Raw genomic sequence first — 20,166 nt, forward strand, 5'->3', positions numbered from 1 at the left:
AGGACAAACTCGTGTATCACTCCCCTTTCTCTGGGAGAGTCCTATGTTGGTGGCGCTACATCGACGACATCTTTATGATCTGGACAGGCACTATGAATGAACTTGATAATTTTCATCTTCATTTGAATGCGGGTGTCCCAGGTCTGCAATTCACTATAACTGTTTCTCCTAGTGAGTTGCAGTTCCTTGATGTGCGAGTCTATGTGATGGAGGGTCTTTTGGCTACGGACCTCTATCGGAAGCCTACTGACCGCAACACTTTACTTATGCATGATAGCTACCACCCACATAGAATGCTTGACTCCCTTCCATGGAGCCAACTCTTAAGGGTGAAGAGAATTGTCTCTGACGAAGAAGCGTGTGCACACAGGATTGACACAATGTGCACACGTTTTTTGGAACGAGGTTACCCGAAACCCCTACTTACTCGAACTAAACGGAGGGTGAGGCTGGTTGACAGGTGCACCGCACTACGGAAATCAACAAAGGCGGTCCCTGAGACTAGGGTTCCGTTTGTGTCCATCTACGGCCGGGATAGTGGCAACATTGCCAACATCCTCAGAAAGGAATGGCATATACTCCAACGGGGTTTGCCAGATATAGAAGAGTTTAAATCCCCGCCGTTGATGGCATACAGACGGAACCCTAGTCTCCGTGATAGACTGGTTAAATCCGATGTAGGTGGCCAGTCACAGATACAAAAACTTTTTGCACCGCGCAAAAACGGGACTTATCCATGTTTATCTTGCTGTAATTGTGGTAACGTTCTCAAAGGTGAATATTTCTCCCACCCTTACAGTGGGAAAAAATATAAAATCAAGGGCTACTATACCTGCAGGTCACGGGATGTGATTTATGCCATCCAGTGTCCCTGCAGCCTTATTTATGTGGGAGAGACCACCATGGAGATTAGAGAACGCATTAACAAACATAAGAGCACCATACGCAAGATGAACATGGATAAGCCCGTTGCGAAACATTTCGTGGAGGCGGGGCATTCTGTTAACCAGCTTCGCTTTAGAGTTATTGACAGTGTGGGTCCCTTACGGAGAGGGGGTGACAGGGATGCGATATTAAGGAAGAAGGAACTCAAATGGATCTACACACTGAAATCCCTACAGCCATTTGGTTTAAATCTAGAGTTTAATGTGGCTGGTATCAGCTAAGATCTGGATTTAATCAAGAAATATTCTTTATATGGCTGATTTCATATTTCTCCTCTGTTAAAGTATTTTTTGCTTTGTTCTTTTAACTTTGTGCCTTAATCACACCGCTTTATAGCATCATGATGATCATTGTGGTTTTTTTACACACACCTATATATGATATATTATTTATCAATGGTAACCTGTGCATAGTGAAAACACTTTTTGTCATCAATACTTAGTGATTTCTGCTCTTCTATTATGCCTGCTGTTCCTATGCGATGCCTATATATATAGGTTTTTCCATATCTCCCTGTTCCTTCCTTGCGCTAGTATTAATGCCAGTGCGCTGTTTATGCCTTATTGCTGCTATCCTTGGTGAGCGTTGTTTGCACGCTGCTTATGCATTGCAGTGGTGCGATCGCCCCCCATGTACAGCCCCACTTGAGTCCTCATGCATATTCCAATCCGTAACGCCAGGTGGGAGTGGCCTTGTGACGTCAGTCGGCCGCCGCCTGATGATGTTAGTTGCCCGGTGTTGACTATGCATTCGGATTCACTTGGGCACGTCACACGTGCGCCGCCGCGTGGTGGCGCATGTGATGACGTATGCAGACATGCGCACTGCCGACCAGGGGACGCTGGAGGGACGGAGGAGCTTTATATGCGATGGCCCTATATGGACACGTTTTGTTACAGCTGGCGAATCTATTTCAGCATATCGGTTCCCATTGATTTCATATACAGGTGTGTTATACATAAATTTGAATCTTATTGGCTGCTTAGCGATGTGGGTGGATCTGTCATGTGCTACTTATAGGCTATGATTTTAACTTGTTAACATGCTTGACAAAGGCTATTCGTAGCCGAAACGTTGCTGCTGTAAACTACTTTTTATGCCTTGTTGTGAGGAGTGTTCCTGAATAAAGAAGTTTTCCTGGCGAGACGCTGCTGTGGCCCTCCATTCTTTTCACCCCCCATAACAGTGTCATCCACAGATCCCCCCATAACAGTGTCATCCACAGATCCCCCCCATAACAGTGTCATCCACAGATCCCCCTCCATAATGGTGCCATCCACAGATCCCCCCCATAAGTGTCATCCACAGACCCCCCGGCCCCCCCCATAAGTGTCATCCACATGACAGACCCCCCCCCCATAACAGTGCCATCCACGGATCCCCCGCCCTCCCTATAACAGTGCCGTCATCCATAGATCCCCCTCCCCTCCACTCACAGTAGTATACATTAATAAATCGGTGCAGGCTGCAGACAGTAACTTTAATTTTAACACAGCGCTCATCTCTTTACTACGGTACCTTACATTCAGCTCCCTCCACCCTCCAGCCTCCAGTAACAAGTGCGGGCGGCAGCGCTCACTCACTGACGTCACGCGCCTGCGCCGCCTAGTGGGAGGAGCAGGCGTGTGACGTCAGTGAGTGAGCGCCGCCCCCACACTGCCTGCTGTTACTGGAGCCACTGACAGCAAAAAAATTAAAATGGCTCGGGACCGGCCGGGCCCCTTACTGGGGTATCTGCTTTACCCCCCTGATGGCGGCCCTTGCCGGCCCATAATTCGATCGGCCCACCGGGATTCTCCCGGTACTCCCGATGGCCAGTCCATCGCTGACTACAACTCCCATTACATCCATGTTGTTATTGTGGAATAACAGAAGGCATTTCCAGGAGTGGGTATAAGAGCCAAAGACTACAACTCCCACCATGTCCAGGCTGTCAGTATGGGATATCAGAGGATGTTTCTGGGAGGGGGTATAAGAGGACTACAACTCCTAGCATATCCAGACTCTTTTTATGGGATATCGGACAGCATTACAGGGAGGGGCTATAAGAAGAGAGGATTACAACTCCCAGCATGTCCAGGCAGTTATTATGGGATATCAGAAGATACATCAGGGAGGGGTATAAGAGGAGAGGACTACAACTCCCAGCTTGTTCTTGTTGTTATTATGGGGTAACAGAGGATACTTCAAGAAGGGGGTATAAGAGGAGAGGACTACAACTCCCAGCATGTCCAGACTGTTATTATGGGATACCAATGGGTACTTCAGGGATGGGGAATAATAGGAGAGGACTATTTCTCAAGCTCACCACTTCTCCACTGATGAGCTCCAGCCCCTCCTACACTGATCACATGACGGTGACGTCACCGCACAGGTCCTTCAGCTCTTGCAGTGTAGCAAATACAGAGCTTGTACACCCGAGCTAAATATGGCCCTGCCATGAAACCGTTGTCCAGTTTGTTCGGTAGCTAATAAAGTTATCGGACGCTTACTGTTCATTTCCCGAAGCCGGGGCAGCGCACTGCATGCCGGTATTTGTAGTTCGATAGGCCATGTTACCTATTAGTATTGTCTACGCTAGGACTACATTTCCCAGCAGATCTCTCAGACTGACAGCCCATTCAACAAAGATGGCAGCTCCCAGGTAGCAGACCTAGTACTTTGTATTATTTCTGTCCGCTTGGCCGAGTTGCTGGCAGGTAAGACATCCTCTTTATAGTGCAGGCAAGCCGTGCACCAGCCCTGTACTGTGCGTGCGAGGGTTTCATGGCCGTACAGGCGTCTGTTCGGAGCGCGCAGTCTGGCACTGCCTTTATGTCTGCAGTGATGACACACAGCTGTGATTTGTCAGTAGTAGATGTGACATGTAGCAGCTCCTGCTCAGCACATTGTATCTGCCCTCTTTCTTTCTTCCTTGTCCAAGCTTTTTGATCTTTCTGGAAAATTCATGTTTGCTTGAGGGTTATGGTTTCAGAAGAACTACTACACCTATCATGGTAATCCCGATCTCCAGGTGCTTATATGAGAGCTGCGATCAGGTTGACCGGGTAGATGCTGAATGTGTTTCATGTATAATCCAGAACTGGGGTTTTGTGGTTCACAGAGCACCTCACCCAGGTCAGAAAGGAGAACACGAGGAGCTCACCGACCCCCAATATTAAAGGGGTATTCTGTTTATGTAAAGACACTAGGATTCAGTGCGTGGATTTGCCGTAGATGCTTTGCAAAGGGTGAAATCCGCAGCAGATATCCGCCATATCAGTTGACATGCTGCCTGTTTAAAATCCGCACCAAAAAAGGCAGATTTCAGAGCACACACGTTTTGCAGAGTACGGATAAGGTTTTTTTTAAAGTCTCGTCCACTTTACTGCTATCATAAATGCTGCAGATATTCCGCACACAAATTCTCTGCCGAAAATCTGCAGCGTGTATGTTACATGTGAGCGTACAACAAAAGAGTGAGGCAGGAGTAATAGCTGGACTTCACGACACAATGCAATCGTGTATGATTAGAAATAGGAGTCCAACCACTTGTGAACTGGTGGCTCCTTTACATACACTACTCGCAAAACGTTAGGGATATTTGGCTTTCAGGTGAAATTTATGGAAAACGTAAAAAGTTCCTGCTACAGTGATATTACATCATAAAAGTAGGACATTTAAGTAGAAGCCGCAATGGTGATTTCTCCATCTCAAACAATTTATTAAAACAAAAGCTGACCCCAGTGGTGGGTATACCCCCACAAAAATGTCAGTGTCTCAGTAACTTGTCATGTGGTCTTGAGCATTAATTACAGCTTGACAAAGACGTCTCATGCTGTTCACAAGTCGACCTATTGTCTGCTGAGACATGGCATCCCACTCTTCTTGAAGGGCGGCTCTCAGGTCATTGAGGTTCTGGGGTACAGAGTTACGAGCCTATACACAGCGACTCAGCTGATCCCATAGATTTCAAATGGGATCCAGGTCTGGAGAAAGTGCAGGCCACTCCATTTGAGATATCTGAGTCTCCAGCAGCCGCTCCCTAATGATGCGACCTCGATGAGCTGGCGCATGGTCGTCCATGAAGGTGAAATTAGGCCTGTGTTGTTCATGCAGAGGCACAATGACTGGATTAATGAGGTTATTCAAGTAGTATGGGCTTGTCACTGTACCATTCACAAAGTGTAGGGCAGTTCTGTATTGACTAGACACACCTGCCCAAACTAACACCACCACCAAAGGCTCGCCTGGTGACAACAGTGGCTGATGCATAGCGCTCTCCTTGATGTCTCCAACAACGTTGGCGGCCATTATTTCTGTTCAGCGAGAATTGACTTTTATCGGTGAACAGTACTGAGGCCCACTGCTCCCTCGTCCAGCATAGATGCTCCCTGACCCATGCAAGATGATGACGCCTGTGCCTGGTGGTATGGTCAGGTACCCTTGCAGGTCATCTAGCACACAGACCACACTGATGTAAACTGTTTTGAATGGTCTGACATAACACTTAGGTGCCTCTCATCTTTCTTAAATGTGCCTGAAGTTGTGTGGCATTCATTATCTGGTTCTGCAGAGCATTGTTCACAATGAAGCGGTCTACAGTGTGGAATGTGGCCAAAGGAAGTACACTTCTATGCCTTTCTGTGACTCTTCCAGTCTCTCTGTATCTCTGTTGCAACCTGCTAGTGACACTCTGTGACACTCTAAGCTTAGTGACCACTTCCGTCTGAGAACATCCTGCTTGAAGCCTCACAATGGCGAGATACTGTTGATCAGTTGTTAGGTGTTGTCTTGGTCTCATGTTGTCAAAATGTGAACAGCATGATGAGGAGGACTGTTTAAATACCAATTCTAATTGAAACAGGAAACTTTGCAGTTAAGCTCCTTGTTAGAGAAGTTAAAGAACAGCAAGTTGTGCAAAAAGTACTGAAACACTGAACAGTTGGACATGTGCATTCAAAAGTTTAGAGAAGGTCACATTAAGTTCACCTGTGAAGGTTAGAGTACATTTTAGGTTCACCCTGAAATTTCACTCACAAGCCAAATATCCCTAGCTTTTTGTGAGTAGTTTATATAGCGGCTCCTTCAGCTGTTTGTGCTATGAGTGCTTTCCATCTTTTTCTTTTACATTTTGCAGGTTTACTCCACTCAATCAGAAATGTTTGGGGATCTGTTTGAAGAAGACGAAGACTTCTCATTCCTTTCAAGCAGTACAGCCACCAGTAAAACCAAATCCAAAGATTCAGAAATACTGGAACCAAGGGGAGAAACTAGACTAAGTGGCCTCAGGAACCAAGGAAGCACCTGTTACCTTAATTCCTTGTTGCAGACTTTACTTTTCACTCCAGAATTTCGAGGTATATTAGGAGTATTATCTATAGTACTGCTAGCATTTCCATGAAGGAAACATTTGTCTCAAGTTTTTCATGAAACCTAGGACAGGGAGGTGGTGGGTAACTCTCTTAGTAGCCATTCCAGGTAAAGAGGTTTTCCGAAACTTTTATAGTTATGACCTATTCTCTGAATAGGTCGACAGTATCTGATTGGTGCGGTTCCAACACCCAGGACCCCCGCTGATCAGTTGTTTGAGAAGGCACCGGTGCTCACAGTAGGCCCACGGCCTGCTTTCCCTAGACTATGTAACGTCACATTCAACGTCGTGTGGCCTAAGCGTAGCTCAGCCCCATTGAAGTGAATGGGGCTGAGGTTCAATACCCAGCACAGCTGCTATACTGTGTACGGAGCTGTGCTTGTTGAGTTGAGAGAAAGCCATGGCACTACTGTGAGCACCGTTGCTTTCTCAAATAGCTGTTCAGCGGGGGACCTGGATGTCAGACCCCCCACCTATCAGATACTGTTGACCTATCTAGAGAATAGATCAGGGTTTGGAAAAACCCTTTAACTTCTTTTTTACATCAACTTGCGTGAATTCCATAAGCAGAATGCATAAATGTCAGTCTGTATTCTGACAAATTCACTGGGAAATGGCAGCAAAATCAAATGGCAGCGTAAATCTATTTCCTGTGTTGAGTGCCTTGCCAATAGAGGTCATCTTCCCTGATACATTGGACTGGATCTGGTTGTCAATATGAGTATTTTTAATCAGCAATAGCATCCAGAGATCTTGGAAGTGGTCACAGATTGAAAATGAAAGTGTATTAGAAAGTTGTAGTATAGATTTAGTATAGAGGTATTTTAAAGACATTTATGAATGACATGCATGTTATTCATTTACACCTTGTCAGAATGGACTCTATTCATGTGTTTTGTGCAAGAAAAGTATATAAAATATAATGTGGTTACATCAAACCAGCAAGTCTGCAAATCCGTTTTAAAGTAATGAGAAATGTCTCATCTGTATCATTGGGGGACACAGACTTGACCATGGATTCTGACAAGGATCATCTGGACATGCTGCGTGGAGGGACACAGGCTGGGTAAGCGCTGTTTTCCCCTTCCTACGGGGTTTAACCTACCCCCCTTAATCCTCCTTCCTGTCACTGCAGGGTTGTCATTACGTCCGAGCCCAGACCCCAGGCTCCGAAGCAGGCGGTCACTTCTGTGCGCCATTTTGCTTGTGCGTTGTGTCGCACAAAATTTCCATCTGGTCAATCAGATTCCCTCTGCTCTGCGTGTGCTGCTCCACTGTCAAGTGGCTCGGCCCCGGACCCAGTCGCCTCTAATGCCCAGCCTATGGTAGAGCCGGAGTGGGCGCGTTCCCTGTCAAGGATGGTACAGGATGTTTCCAATACCAACCTATTATGGAAATATTGGGGCGTTTGTTGGCAAGGCAGTCCTCTGACCAGTCCGACTCTGGGGATCATAGGGCTCATGCCCATCGCGGCCATCCCACAAAACTGGCCGGAACATCCTCCCCCAAAAGGGTGTCTGTGTCTCCCGTCTCCTCGGCCTCTCTTCCTCCGACCAGAGAGTCACACTCTGGCGTGTCATCCGTGGAAGAGGCATGTTCTGAGGAGAGGGGGTCAGATGAGGATATTGTCTCTCCGGAGGGTCAGTTGTCCAAACTGTCCTCCATGGTGAACAATCTTATTACAGCGGTTATTGAGATGTTGTACCTTCATCGGCCAGCTCAGGTTTTTCCTTTAGAAGGTCCCATCGCTCGCACAAGTGTTTCCCCAACCACCAGGATTTTGATTTCTCTCTTTCCAAGGAGTGGGATTTTCCTGATAGACATTTTGCCTTGCCAAAACGCTTAAACGTCCTTTATCCATTTCTAGAGGATTTGATTAGGAAATGGTCGTCCTCACCTATAGTGGACCCGCCAGTTTCCCGCTTGGCTAAACATACTACCTTGACAGTGGTGGATGGGGCTTCTTTCTCTGATATCAGGGATAAGAAACTGGAAGCTTTTGCAAAATCTTCCTTTGAAGCAGTGGGCACAGCATTGCAGCTGGTGTTTGCCTCTACATGGGTGAGCAAGGCTATGAAGGAGTGGGCAAATTAATTTACGTCAGGGTCTCGCCTAGCGAGTCCCCTCTGGGGAATTGGCTGATATGGCCCTGCACCTCTCTCATTTCAGTGCGTATATTTGTGAGGCCTCTTTGGACGTGGCCAGGCTTATGGCCCGTTCGTCAGCCCTGTTGGTGGCTATTCGCCGTACCCTATGGCTCTCCTGCTGGGCGACAGATAATGCTTCAAAGTGGACCCTGACGGCCCTCCCCTTTTACTAGCGGCAGACTTTTTGGTAAGCGCCTGGATGAGATAATTTCTGATGCTACAGGGTGGTAAGAGCACTCATTTACCACAGAACAGGGGGTGGTTTAATAAGTCAAAAAGCGGAAGCCTCTCTTTCGCCCCTTTCTGAGTTTTTCCAGCCCTGAGAGATCGGCTAACAAGTCTGCCCCGGATCAGAAGCACAAGCCTTCCTTCAAGCCTCGCCCTTCCTGGCGTCCCCGTCAACAGGGCTCCAAGTCCTATAACCCCAAGACCTCCGCTGCATGACGGGCGGCTTCCGGCGCCCTCCGATCGGGTGGGCGGCTGGCTTCATCTGTTTTGGCATGTCTGCCTGGTGCTTGGGTGAGAGATGCTTGGGTGAGAGAGGTCATTGCAGAGGACTACAAGCTGAAATTCAGGTACTCCCTCATCCCAATTTTTTTCGGTCGTCTCCTCCGACCTCTCCCTCGGCCGTAAATTCCTTTTTATAGGCTATTTAGACTTCTGCGGCAGGGAGTGATCATTCCGGTTCCTGCGCAAGACCGTTTTCGAGGGTTTTACTCCAATCTCTTTGTGATCCCCAAAAAAGAGGGGGCGGTCCATCCCGTTCTGGACCTCAAGGCACTCAAATGCTTCCTTCGGATCCGCAGTTTCCGGATGGAGTCCCTGAGGTCGGTCACTGCATCCATGGAACCGGGGGAGTACCTGTCCTCGATAGACATCAAGGACGCTTATCTTCACGTTCCCATCTGCGTCATTCATCAAAGATTTCTCCGGTTTGCAGTGAGTCCATTTCACTTCCAGTTTGTGGCCCTCCCGTTCGGCCTGGTCACCGCTCCCAGGGTCTTTACGAAGATTCTGGTGGCAGTCATGTCCCTGCTCCATGCTAGGGGGATTGTGGCAATCCCTTACTTAAACGACATCCTGGTAAAGGGTCCGTCATTCCGGGCGACGGCGGACATCCTGCGCATAGTCCTGTACACCCTGGAGTGCTTCGGATGGATCCTGAACAGGCAGAAGTCCTTTCTTTATCCATCGTAGCGGCTGACTTATCTGGGCATCTGCTTGACACATTTCAGGCCAAGGTATTCTTGCCTCTGGAGAAACTATCCACTCTCCATCTTCAGATTCTCCCTTTGTTACGGCCCTGTCCTCTTCCCATTCGTCATTGCATGAGGGCTCTGGGTCACATGGTCTCTGCCTTCGAAGCAGTTCCCTATGCTCAGTTCCATACCAGAACTCTTCACCGAGACATTCTGTCCAACTGGGACCGTTCCCCAACCTCCTTGGATCACCCCATACAACCCTCTGCCCGGAGCCGCGGGGCCCTCAAGTGGTGGTTGGTCTCTCTGATGCTGTCGTTGGGCCGCTCCTTCCTTCCTTCGGTGGATGGTGTTGACAAAGGACGCAAGCCTCAGGGGTTGGGGGAGAGTGCTGGGAAATCTCTCCGTTCAAGGCGTATGGTCACGCGAGGAACGCTCCCTCCCAATCAACATTCTGGAGTTGAGGGCGATTCGTCTTTCTCTGCGGCATTGGACCGTCTATCTCAGGGGACGTCCGGTTCAGGTTCAGTCTGACAACTCCACGGCAGTGGCGTACCTCAATCACCAGGGCAGCGCCTGGCAGCCATGGCGGAAACAGCTCTGATCCTCAGATGGGCGGAGAACCATGTTCCGGCGCTGTCGGCAGTTGACATCCCCGGGGTCGACAACTGGATCACCTACTTCCTCAGCAGGGAGGGTCTCGATCCCGGCGAATGGGCTCTTCACCCGCAGGTTTTTCGGGCCATCTGCGATCAATGGGGTCAGCAGGACGTGAATTTCATGGTCTCCCACTTCAACAACAAGGTCGAGGACTTCGTCGCGCGGTCCAGGGATCCCATGGCTCTGGCGTGCGACTCGCTGGTGATTCTGTGGAGTTGGTTCACGTTTTCTTACATGTTCCCGCCTCTTCCTCTCATTCCGCATCTCCTCCGGAAGATCAGGTCCGAAGGACTGCCCATCATTCTCGTGGCCCCCGATTGGCCACGCCGAGTGTGGCATGCTTCTCTAGGCAGCCTTCTCGCCGACGAACCCTGGCGTCTTCCTCTTCGGGAGGACTTGCTGTCACAGGGGCCGATCTTCCACCCGAATTTAGGGTCGCTATATTTAATGGCATGGCTGTGAAAGACTCGGGGTTTCTTGGATGCCGCGGTCCAGACCATGATTCGTGCCAGAAAGCCGTCGTCTTCCCGAATCTACCACTGGACCTAGAAGTCCTACTTTAGTTGGTGCGAGCGGCATCGGCTGTCTCCGGTTTGGTTCGCTTTGCTGCGACTCTTGTCTTTTCTGCAGTCGGGCATGGACTTGGGGCTGGCTCTCAGCTCCCTCAAAGGGCAAGTTTCAGCTCTCTTTTATTCTTTTTCAGCTGAATTTTGCTTCGCTTTTGACGGTTCAGACTTTTCTGCAGTGGGTGGTGCATGCTGCGCCCCCTTTCCGTCCTCCGTTGGATCCTTGGGATCCTAATCTAGTGCTCAACACTCTCCATTTTTCACAGTTTGAGCCTTTGCAGCAGGTGTCCCTTCACTTCCTGTCTTACAAGGTGGCATTTTTGGTGGCAATCACTTCCATCCATAGGGTGTCTGAACTCGTGGCTCTTTCATGTCGGTCGGCTTTCCTGATCCCCCATCAGGATAAAGTGGTCCTTTGCCCTGTTCAGTCCTTTCTTCCGAAGGTGGTGTCAGCATTCCATCTAAATGAGGAGATTATTCTCCCTTCATTTTGTCCAGACCCGTCTCATCCTCAGGAGCAGTCGCTCCACACTCTGGATTAGACTCGAACGGCTCGTATCAATCTGTCCCAGACGTCATCTTTCCGGCGGACAGATTCCCTGTTCGTGATTCCAGAGGGGCCGAGTCGAGGGCTGGTAGCGTTGAAGACTTCCATTTTCCGATGGATACGTTTGGCCATTGTGGAAGCGTACCGCGTTAATGACCTAGCCCCACCCTTCCGGGTGAGTGCTCGTTCGGCTCGGGCAGTGGGGGCCTATTGGGCGGTGCATCACGGGGCTTCAGCCCTTCAGGTATGCAAGGCGGCTACCTAGTCGTCTTTGCACACTTTTTCCGAGTGCACACCTTTGTGTCTTCTGAAGCTTCTCTGATTGGCAGGAGGGTTTCTTATTAGGCCCACCCTTGGGACTGCTCTGTAACGTCCCATGGTCAAGCCTGTGTCCCCCAATGATACTGATGAGAAAACTAGATATTTGTACTTACCGTAAAATCTGTTTCTCTTCCGTTCATTGGGGGACACAGCTCCCACCCGTTCTCTTGTTTACAGGCGTTTTCTGGCCTGTGTGGTTCTGGGTTTGTACATATGTTTTTTTTGTCTTGCTTCTGTTAAAGCAGCCCTAAATTAGGGCATTTTAGATACACTCTGGTGTTTCAGATCATTGTACCCCCCCAGGGGTTAATATCCACGCGTGGCTGAGAGACACTGACACAGAAGTTGGTCAAAGCAATCTCTAACTTTATTTAAATCAGGTAAGCCGTATTATACATCTTCAGAAGAGGGCAGTCCTCACTGAGGCTTAAACATTGTTTCATTGGTCAAAAAGGAAGAAGAGATAAGAGAGAGGCGATAATACACCTGCATCTGCGCCGTGAATACCACTTTGGAATGTGAACTAATGTAAACATCTCGTTACCATCGCCATTTTGGAATGGCGGACAATCTAACAATAATACTGCATACGTCATATGTGACACTTCAAAGAGGTTCTTCTCTATAGGCAGTGAATAATATACATATCATCAAGCCATATGATTGGCTTACGCATCTCTACCACACTCTATGGGACACCTGTATAAGGATGAGAAATCAGACACTGCCCGCAGCACTTTGCCCCCCCTCTTCTCTCCAGCCTTGAAACAAAGAGAGGGATGGGGGGGAGGCACTTCGAGAAGAAAAAGTTTAACTCATTACAGTCCTAGATATACAAAATATAGAATAAAATTCACACATCTTTAACAGTCCCCCCTTGAATTTCATTCTCTCCCTAAACCTAACCATCAGTCCCAATGCTCCGCCTCCTTTTCATCAGCTTCCACGACAAGCCATCCCTAGTGAACAACCTCCCGTGACACTGGATTTGAGCACGGGGAAGTCAGATGATCTTTCCCTAACCGGCGTTGACATTATATGGGGGGGGACTGGAGGTTATCAATGCTTCTGATTTTCTGGATCGATGTTTTCATACAATTTTTACATATAGTTTTGAGTCATGATCAACAGTCACACAAGGGAAAACCAGTCTCCTTGAAATCAATCCAATTTTCCTTTTCTTTGAGCTTCACTGTGCATGTGGTCAACAACACTCGGAATGGACCATCAAACCAGGGTTTTAGGACTTTTCTAACGTGTCTTTTTCTACTACCCAATCTCCAGACACAAGTGGGTGGGTTCCTGGTACTTTATCAAAACCTGGAAGTGAAGCAAAAACTCGAAAATGTACTTTAGTCAAATGCTTGTACAAACTGATCACATAATCTGTCAGACAACCATGTTGCATCTGGAGCTGCTGTGGGAAATAAAATCCTATCCTAGGGGCTGACCCAAAAAGGACCTTATAGGGACAAAGGCCTGTCTCACGGTTAGGCGTATACCTTACTAAAAGAGGGCTACCGCAGGCACTCTGTTAGGGCTTTTGAATCTTTAACTTAGTGTCCCGTTCAGTTCCTTTTTCCCTACTCTACTGCTGCTTTGTGGATGGTACGAAGCATGTAAGGCCTGTCCTACACCCAAAACCTTCATCATCTCCTGCATCACTTTACCTGTGAAGTGAACACCTGTGTCACTTTCAATGATCTAAGGTACCCCATACCTGCACACAACTTCGGCCATCATCTTTTTTACTTCTTTGGGTACGGTTTTTGGCCATCCTGAAAACAAGTCACATATCAATACATACTCATACATGCCCACCTTGTGTAGTTGAAGGTAGTCTGTAAACGTTGAAACAGATACAAAAAGCAAGACGTGTTTCTTGGGTACCTTAACCACCTTGCCCACGTTGTTGTGGGCACAACCGTTTATCCTTGAGTATGTCTGACTGTTACAGTGCTGAACCCTGGGGCGTACCATATGCTACATACTAAATCACACATAGCAGTTTTTGTCTGGTGCGTCACTCCATGGGTTGCCTGTGCCATCGGGAATTAGAGGGACCTGGGAAGGCAAAGTTTCCCTTCTTATTTGTAGTCCCCCCTTTTCCATCCACCAGTCCCTTTCCTCCTTCCCCATCTGGTTCTGTAAGGTCTTAAGAACTTTCGGGAGACAGGAGGAGTTATTTCAGGGACCTGAACTGTGGCCACTTAAGACAGGGGTCTGCTTAGGTAATTTGGCAGCCATTTTTGCCGCCTGATCTGCCGTGGCTTTCCCCTTTGCCTCCTCTGCATCTGTTTACAGTGGCCTTTCGTTGCTATCATCACCTCTCATGTTAGTGACAAGAGGGCTTCCATCAGAGACCTCACTGCTTCCCCATTTTCTATGGGTTTACCTGAAGCGATCAAGTAGTCTCTGGCTTTCCATATGGGCCCATAGTCATGGGCTATCCCAAAAGCACACCTGGAATCAGTGTAAATGTTGGCTGTTTTTCCATCTGCATATCTGCAAGCCATCTTCGGAGTCTTTTAGCTCCACTTCTTGAGTAGACATGTGTGGTAGTTCACGTTTAATCACCACTGCCCAACCTGTGTAGTACCTGCCATCCTGGCCATACCTCGATCCATCCACAAAGAGCACATGATCTAGATTACCTAATGGCTGATTTACCAAATCCCACTACCTCTTGTGACATCATCTGCAAACAGTCAGGAGCCTCTTCCTTTAAATCTGGAAGAAAAGTTTAAAGTGCGGTGCCCTAACTCTTCCCTCCCCCCTTGGTCCAGAGGCAACAGGGTGGCTGGGTCCAAAGTATTACACCTTTGGAGAGCAATAATGTCAGGCAACAAAATGGAACACTGCATTCTCAAATAACGGGCAACAAAACAATCATTTGGATTGTACGTTCATCAGGATAGATGTAATATCACCATCATTTTGTGGTTCAGAGCTATCTCGGAGCTTTCATCAAGCATAGCTAGTACAACTACTACAGCTCTGATGCAGAAAGGGGCCCCTCTGGCCATGGGATCAAGTCTGACTGAATAATATGCTACGGGGCGTTACTGCTGGCCATGCAGTTGGGTGAGGACAGCTGAGTCATGGCCACTCACTTCATAACAATACAATCTAAATGTAATAATCTGATAGTACATTGTTGGGGAACACAAAATTGCCAGTTCTAGGCATATAAAGCATCTACCACCTCATCTGTGAGGCGGTAGGGACTAAAGGACAAATAAATCACAGTGGAGTGAGCAGGGGTAATGGGAACCTGAGCCAACAAGGTGTGTGTATTGGGCACGATGTGGGTGTTAGAAACTGTGACTTCATTGACTGCATGTAGGTCATGTACCATCCAATGGTGAGTGGTTTTACTTTTCTCAGCTTCTGGGAGTACTGATACAAACATGGACCAGAGAATTTTATCACCAATGGCCAACAAACAAAGTTCCTGGTCGTTGAGGGCACCTGTAAGCTTCACAGTGCCGTCCTCCTGATGTGAGATACCAGCATGTACTTTTGCAAGCAAATCTGCACCTAGGAGGCAACAAAGGGCGTTACCACTGACCAGCAAACGGGCAAGCGCATCTTGGTTAGGGGCAAATCTAATATGGATGGTTTCTGTTGAAAAGGGAGCGTACTACTTTCCCATCCACTTCTACCCAAAGACTGGTGTGCTTGGAGAGTAAATCAGGGGAGGCCATGTTTGCTGTGCACAACTGTCTTGGCTGCTCCAGTATCAATCAAAAAGGGACTACTTCTTTATCACCCAGAGTGAGGGATATCATTGGGCCAGACTGAATCTGCTAAAAATGTTTAAAAGTAGAGCCGATACTGGATTTCCTGTTTCCTAATCTTGATCTAACTCCCCCCCCCCCCCCTCCCTGTCTTTGTGTTCTCCTTATAACAAAAAAAAACATGGGTGTCTGTGGGGACGGACAGTGATCCGGGCATTGGTCAACATAGAATACAATCCTCTCGTGTGGTGTGGACGAGGAGTGCCACACACAGCACAACGCTCTCTCTTCTGGGATCTGGGTCCCACAGACTCTGCAGGCCCATCACAGGGTGGCAGACTTACTTTTTCCTCACTTTAATGAGGCGTTTGGCATCAGGGCTGAAGCAATGCCAAAGGAGCACTACCTCTGGTTGGCACCACTGAACCACCCATGCCGCTTGATGTTACTTTGCATTTTGGCTTACAGAAGTATCCAACTTTCCCTATCGCGGAATTAATATACTGGAAAACAAACAGGACTTCTCATCTTCCATGGGAGTGTCTTATAACTAGAGGATGGGCACAAGGGCTGTCGTTGTCTGTAACGTCCACCCCTATCCTCCTCCCTCTGCTCTGTCAGCTAAGTCCACCCCTTTCAGTCGGACGCTGTGGTCCTCCCTTTGTCCGTCAGTAGTATGCCAACACTGATGTTTAGCACAACACTTAACATGTAACACGTAACTTCAAACATTGAAACAAACAGATCTGACAATACAGACATGAACACACAAAGGGCCCATAAGAAACTTTTCATTGACTTCGATATAAAAAAATGTACAGCTTGATCAATGCTGTTGGCACCAATAAAAACCCCAAAACTTCCAAGAAAAAATAAAATAAAATCCTCAATGCGCATATTATTTAAAAAACAAATACCGTACTCCATACGCATTCATATATATTTTCATTAACAGCTCATAATCAGTCTTCACACATATTCGCCTCAATTACAACTCAAAGCCACACCCATTCACATTCCACTGAATCATTCATGTCTTCCAACTCACATTGTTTCATCCCAAAACTTGCAGCACAGACAAACACAGCTTTCCTGGAACCAGATAGCCACGCCACACCCAGAATTGCTGATGGTCTGTCGCTGTAAGACAATATACATGTTATATAATCATACAGTCATTTTGTTAAAAGCTGGATTCCCACAGTGCACTGCTTGGGAAAGAAGAACGAAGAAAGAAGATTATTGAACAATTCTTTGTCTTCTATAATAATAATATTACACATATAACATCACTTACTCTGCACGATTCTCTGCCCCCATTTTTCCCTCCCCCCATTTTCCTGCTCCTCTTATCTCAGGAATGTTTCTGTGTGAAGGGGGGGGGGGGGGGGAGTGAATCTCTCTATTTCACAGTTCCTGACACTACTCTGTTTTCTCACTCGTTAAAACTCCCCCTTCAACATCACCGGAGTTCTGATGCCCTCAATCTGTAAGCTCTAACTTCTGTTTCTTACAGATTTTCATCCCTGTTGCCAGCCGGGCGACCTTCTGTCCGGGGCCACACTTTCTCTAACATTCTTTGTCACATTTTAACTTTCAATTCTCCATATCACATCCTATAATCTCCCTCTTTCCTCGCTACTAGCTAGGGGCTGTATTTTCTAATACTGGGACTGACCCATCTTAACAACAGTATTACAAACTGACACACACACAAAACAGAGGAGTGATCAGCACCTTTAACCCTTTCCTCCGCAGACAAAGGATTCACCATCCCCACTGGTTTGCTCAAATCTGACTATCACGTCTGACTAGTCAGCCGGGACTCCCCGCACGTCTTCCCCAAAACCAGGGGTCAGGCCGGGCTCCGTCGCATCTTCCTGGGGGTCAGGTCAGGTAGAGAATATCACCGCAGTCTTCCATTAGATCAAAAAGGTCATGAGAGGTTCTACCATCTTCCTAGGGTCAGGTCAGGTAGTCTCCGCAGTTTTCCATTTAGATCAAAAAGGTCATACGGCTCTACGCATCTTCCTGGTCAGGTCAGCCGGAGTTTCTTTGTCCCACACCTCGGCGCTACAGCGCCCCCTTCCAAACCAGGAGGTTACGGTCCCCTCCCTTTGTCTGTGGTTTTACCGTCTGTGCTCAACTCACTCCTCACATATCACAGACACACATAAAACATATACACACCAGAGTGATCTATGATTTCAGACTATGGTTCTATGGACCCCAGGCTTTCAGCATTACAGCCGACTACTATACTTACATGGGTACCACCCCACAGCGGACTGAGCTATCTGAGCATGACGAAGTAAATAGCAGAAAGGCAAATGAGATAAAAAGTTTTCTCACCTTTCTTTGAGGTTGCAATCCTCTCCCTTCTGCCGTTCGTCAAGCTCAGGGGCCCGTCTTGTCAGCTGTTTGATGCTACGTTCGCCCTTGGGGCCCCACGTTGGGCGCCATTTGTTAAAGCAGCCCTAAATTAGGGCATTTTAGTTTCACTCTGGTGTTCCAGATCATTGTACCCCCCCAGGGGTTAATATCCACGCGTGGCTGAGAGACTGAACACTGACACAGAAGTTGGTCAAAGCAATCTCTAACTTTATTTAAATCAGGTAAGCCGTATTATACATCTTCAGAAGAGGGCAGTCCTCACTGAGGCTTAAACATTGTTTCATTGGTCAAAAAGGAAGAAGAGATAAGAGAGAGGCGATAATACACCTGCATCTGCGCCGTGAATACCACTTTGGAATGTGAACTAATGTAAACATCTCGTTACCATCGCCATTTTGAAATGGCGGACAATCTAACAATAATACTGCATACGTCATATGTGACACTTCAAAGAGGTTCTTCTCTATAGGCAGTGAATAATATACATATCATCAAGCCATATGATTGGCTTACGCATCTCTACCACACTCTATGGGACACCTTTATAAGGATGAGAAATCAGACACTGCCCGCAGCACTTTGCCCCCCCTCTTCTCTCCAGCCTTGAAACAAAGAGAGGGATGGGGGGGAGGCACTTTGAGAAGAAAAAGTTTAACTCATTACAGTCCTAGATATACAAAATATAGAATAAAATTCACACATCTTTAACACTTCTTCTACTGATTTAGCTTAGTCCCTGTAGGAATGGTATAGCTGAAGGGATGAGCTCATACCTTTTTGCTTAGTGTCCTACCTCCTAGTGGCAACAGCTATACCCCATGGTCAAGCCTGTGTCCCCCAATGAACGGAAGAGAAACCGATTTTACGGTAAATACAAAAATCTAGTTTTCTAGTATGGGATACACTGAATTATTAAAGAAAAGTATTTGATGCCTCATACTGAAAGGGGTTGTGTCATCTCATATATTGGTGGCATATCGCTAGGATATGCCCCCAATGTCTGATAGATGCACCTATCTCTAAAATTTACACATGTGGGGTCCCCTCTCCTTCTTTTTGCAGGCTCCTGGGACCCGCACCTATCAGCCATTGGGGGCATATCCTAGCGATATACCCCAATGTATGAGATGGGCCAACCCTTTAAAGCAGCTTTTTAACAATGGACATTTATTACCTATCAACGGGATAGGTGATAAATATCTGACCACTGGGACCCCCACAATACCACTGCCATCGCGGTCCTCCTTACTGCAGTTGTGACATTTGAATAAAGTGATAACACTTGAATGGTGCTAATACATTCAAATTCTGTGGGACTGACGGAGACCGACAAGTACCATGTTCAGTTGTTTTAGTCAACCCCAGTACACATTGAATCGAGCTGCAGGATGGATGCTGAACCATAGCTCATTTCAAATTTTGACCACAGTGAGGAGAAACGGGGGGTCTTGGGGCCCCTATTCTAGTGATTGTGAAATTGTTACAGTGTCTGAACATCTCTAATTCATAGTCCTTTGTATTTGTGTTTCAACAGAAGCCCTGTTTGCATTGAGCACAGAAGAGCTTGGAACTCTAGATGAGAAAGATGTCCCTGATTCCAAGGTATGTTCCTCGTAGGGAAGATTACTTACCTGCTTCCTGGCATTGACTCCTCGCTCTTTCTCCACCAGGCCTGTGATGCTCCACTTGACTCCCTTGCTGAAAACATCCAGTTTGACATCACCTGCGGCCAGTAATTGTTAAACCGGACGTTTTCTGTACAGAGGAGCATTGCAGGCAGAGAGAAGAAGGAGCCAACACCAGGAAGCAAGTAAGTAAGCCTGCCTTTACAGGTCCGGCCAAGTGTGGGGATTTGCCAAACCCCCCCCCATTTTTGCACAACCCTTCAAGGGTCATTTGCCTCAGCATATATCTGGTCATTAAGTGATTAAGTCTTGTTTTTATCGTCGTAGTTGCTTGTAGTCTACTGTATAATCATTCTGTCCTACCTGGAAGGAAAGTAATCTAAGTATTGACTTCCTAATGGACTTTTGCTGGACTTCAGCTCATACACATGAAGTAGCCTGGACACACGCAGAATAAAGCATTAGGGGGGACAGGACAGCAGCCTGAACTGCTTATGAGATCGCTGCAGACTTCCTTTGTAGCTTGTGCCCGTTAGGGGGATATTTCTGACTTAGACGTTCGTGGTATATCCACATGATGTGCCATGAATGTATTATAGATGCAGATCCCACTTCAGGGACACACCTTTCTATAGAAAATAGGATTTCCCCATCCCGAATAGTGAAATG

General features: G+C 47.3%; 1 protein-coding gene across 3 annotated transcripts in view; it reads left to right on the forward strand.

Moving 5' to 3' along the window:
* Nucleotides 1–3,444: 3,444 nt before the first annotated feature.
* Nucleotides 3,445–20,166, forward strand: part of USP40 (ubiquitin specific peptidase 40) — a 93,361-nt gene continuing 76,639 nt past the window's right edge. For all 3 annotated transcript variants that reach the window (XR_005780481.1, XM_040440158.1, XM_040440159.1), the window contains exons 1-3: nt 3,445–3,644; nt 6,065–6,284; nt 19,407–19,474. Coding sequence is in view for 2 of the 3 variants with exons in the window: in XM_040440158.1 (XP_040296092.1) it covers nt 6,086–6,284; nt 19,407–19,474 (267 nt within the window). In the remaining variant the exon portion in view is untranslated. The remainder of the gene's footprint in view (nt 3,645–6,064; nt 6,285–19,406; nt 19,475–20,166) is intronic.

Source organism: Bufo bufo, chromosome 7, assembly GCF_905171765.1.
Source record: "Bufo bufo chromosome 7, aBufBuf1.1, whole genome shotgun sequence".
In the NCBI taxonomy this organism is placed as follows: Eukaryota; Metazoa; Chordata; class Amphibia; order Anura; family Bufonidae; genus Bufo; species Bufo bufo.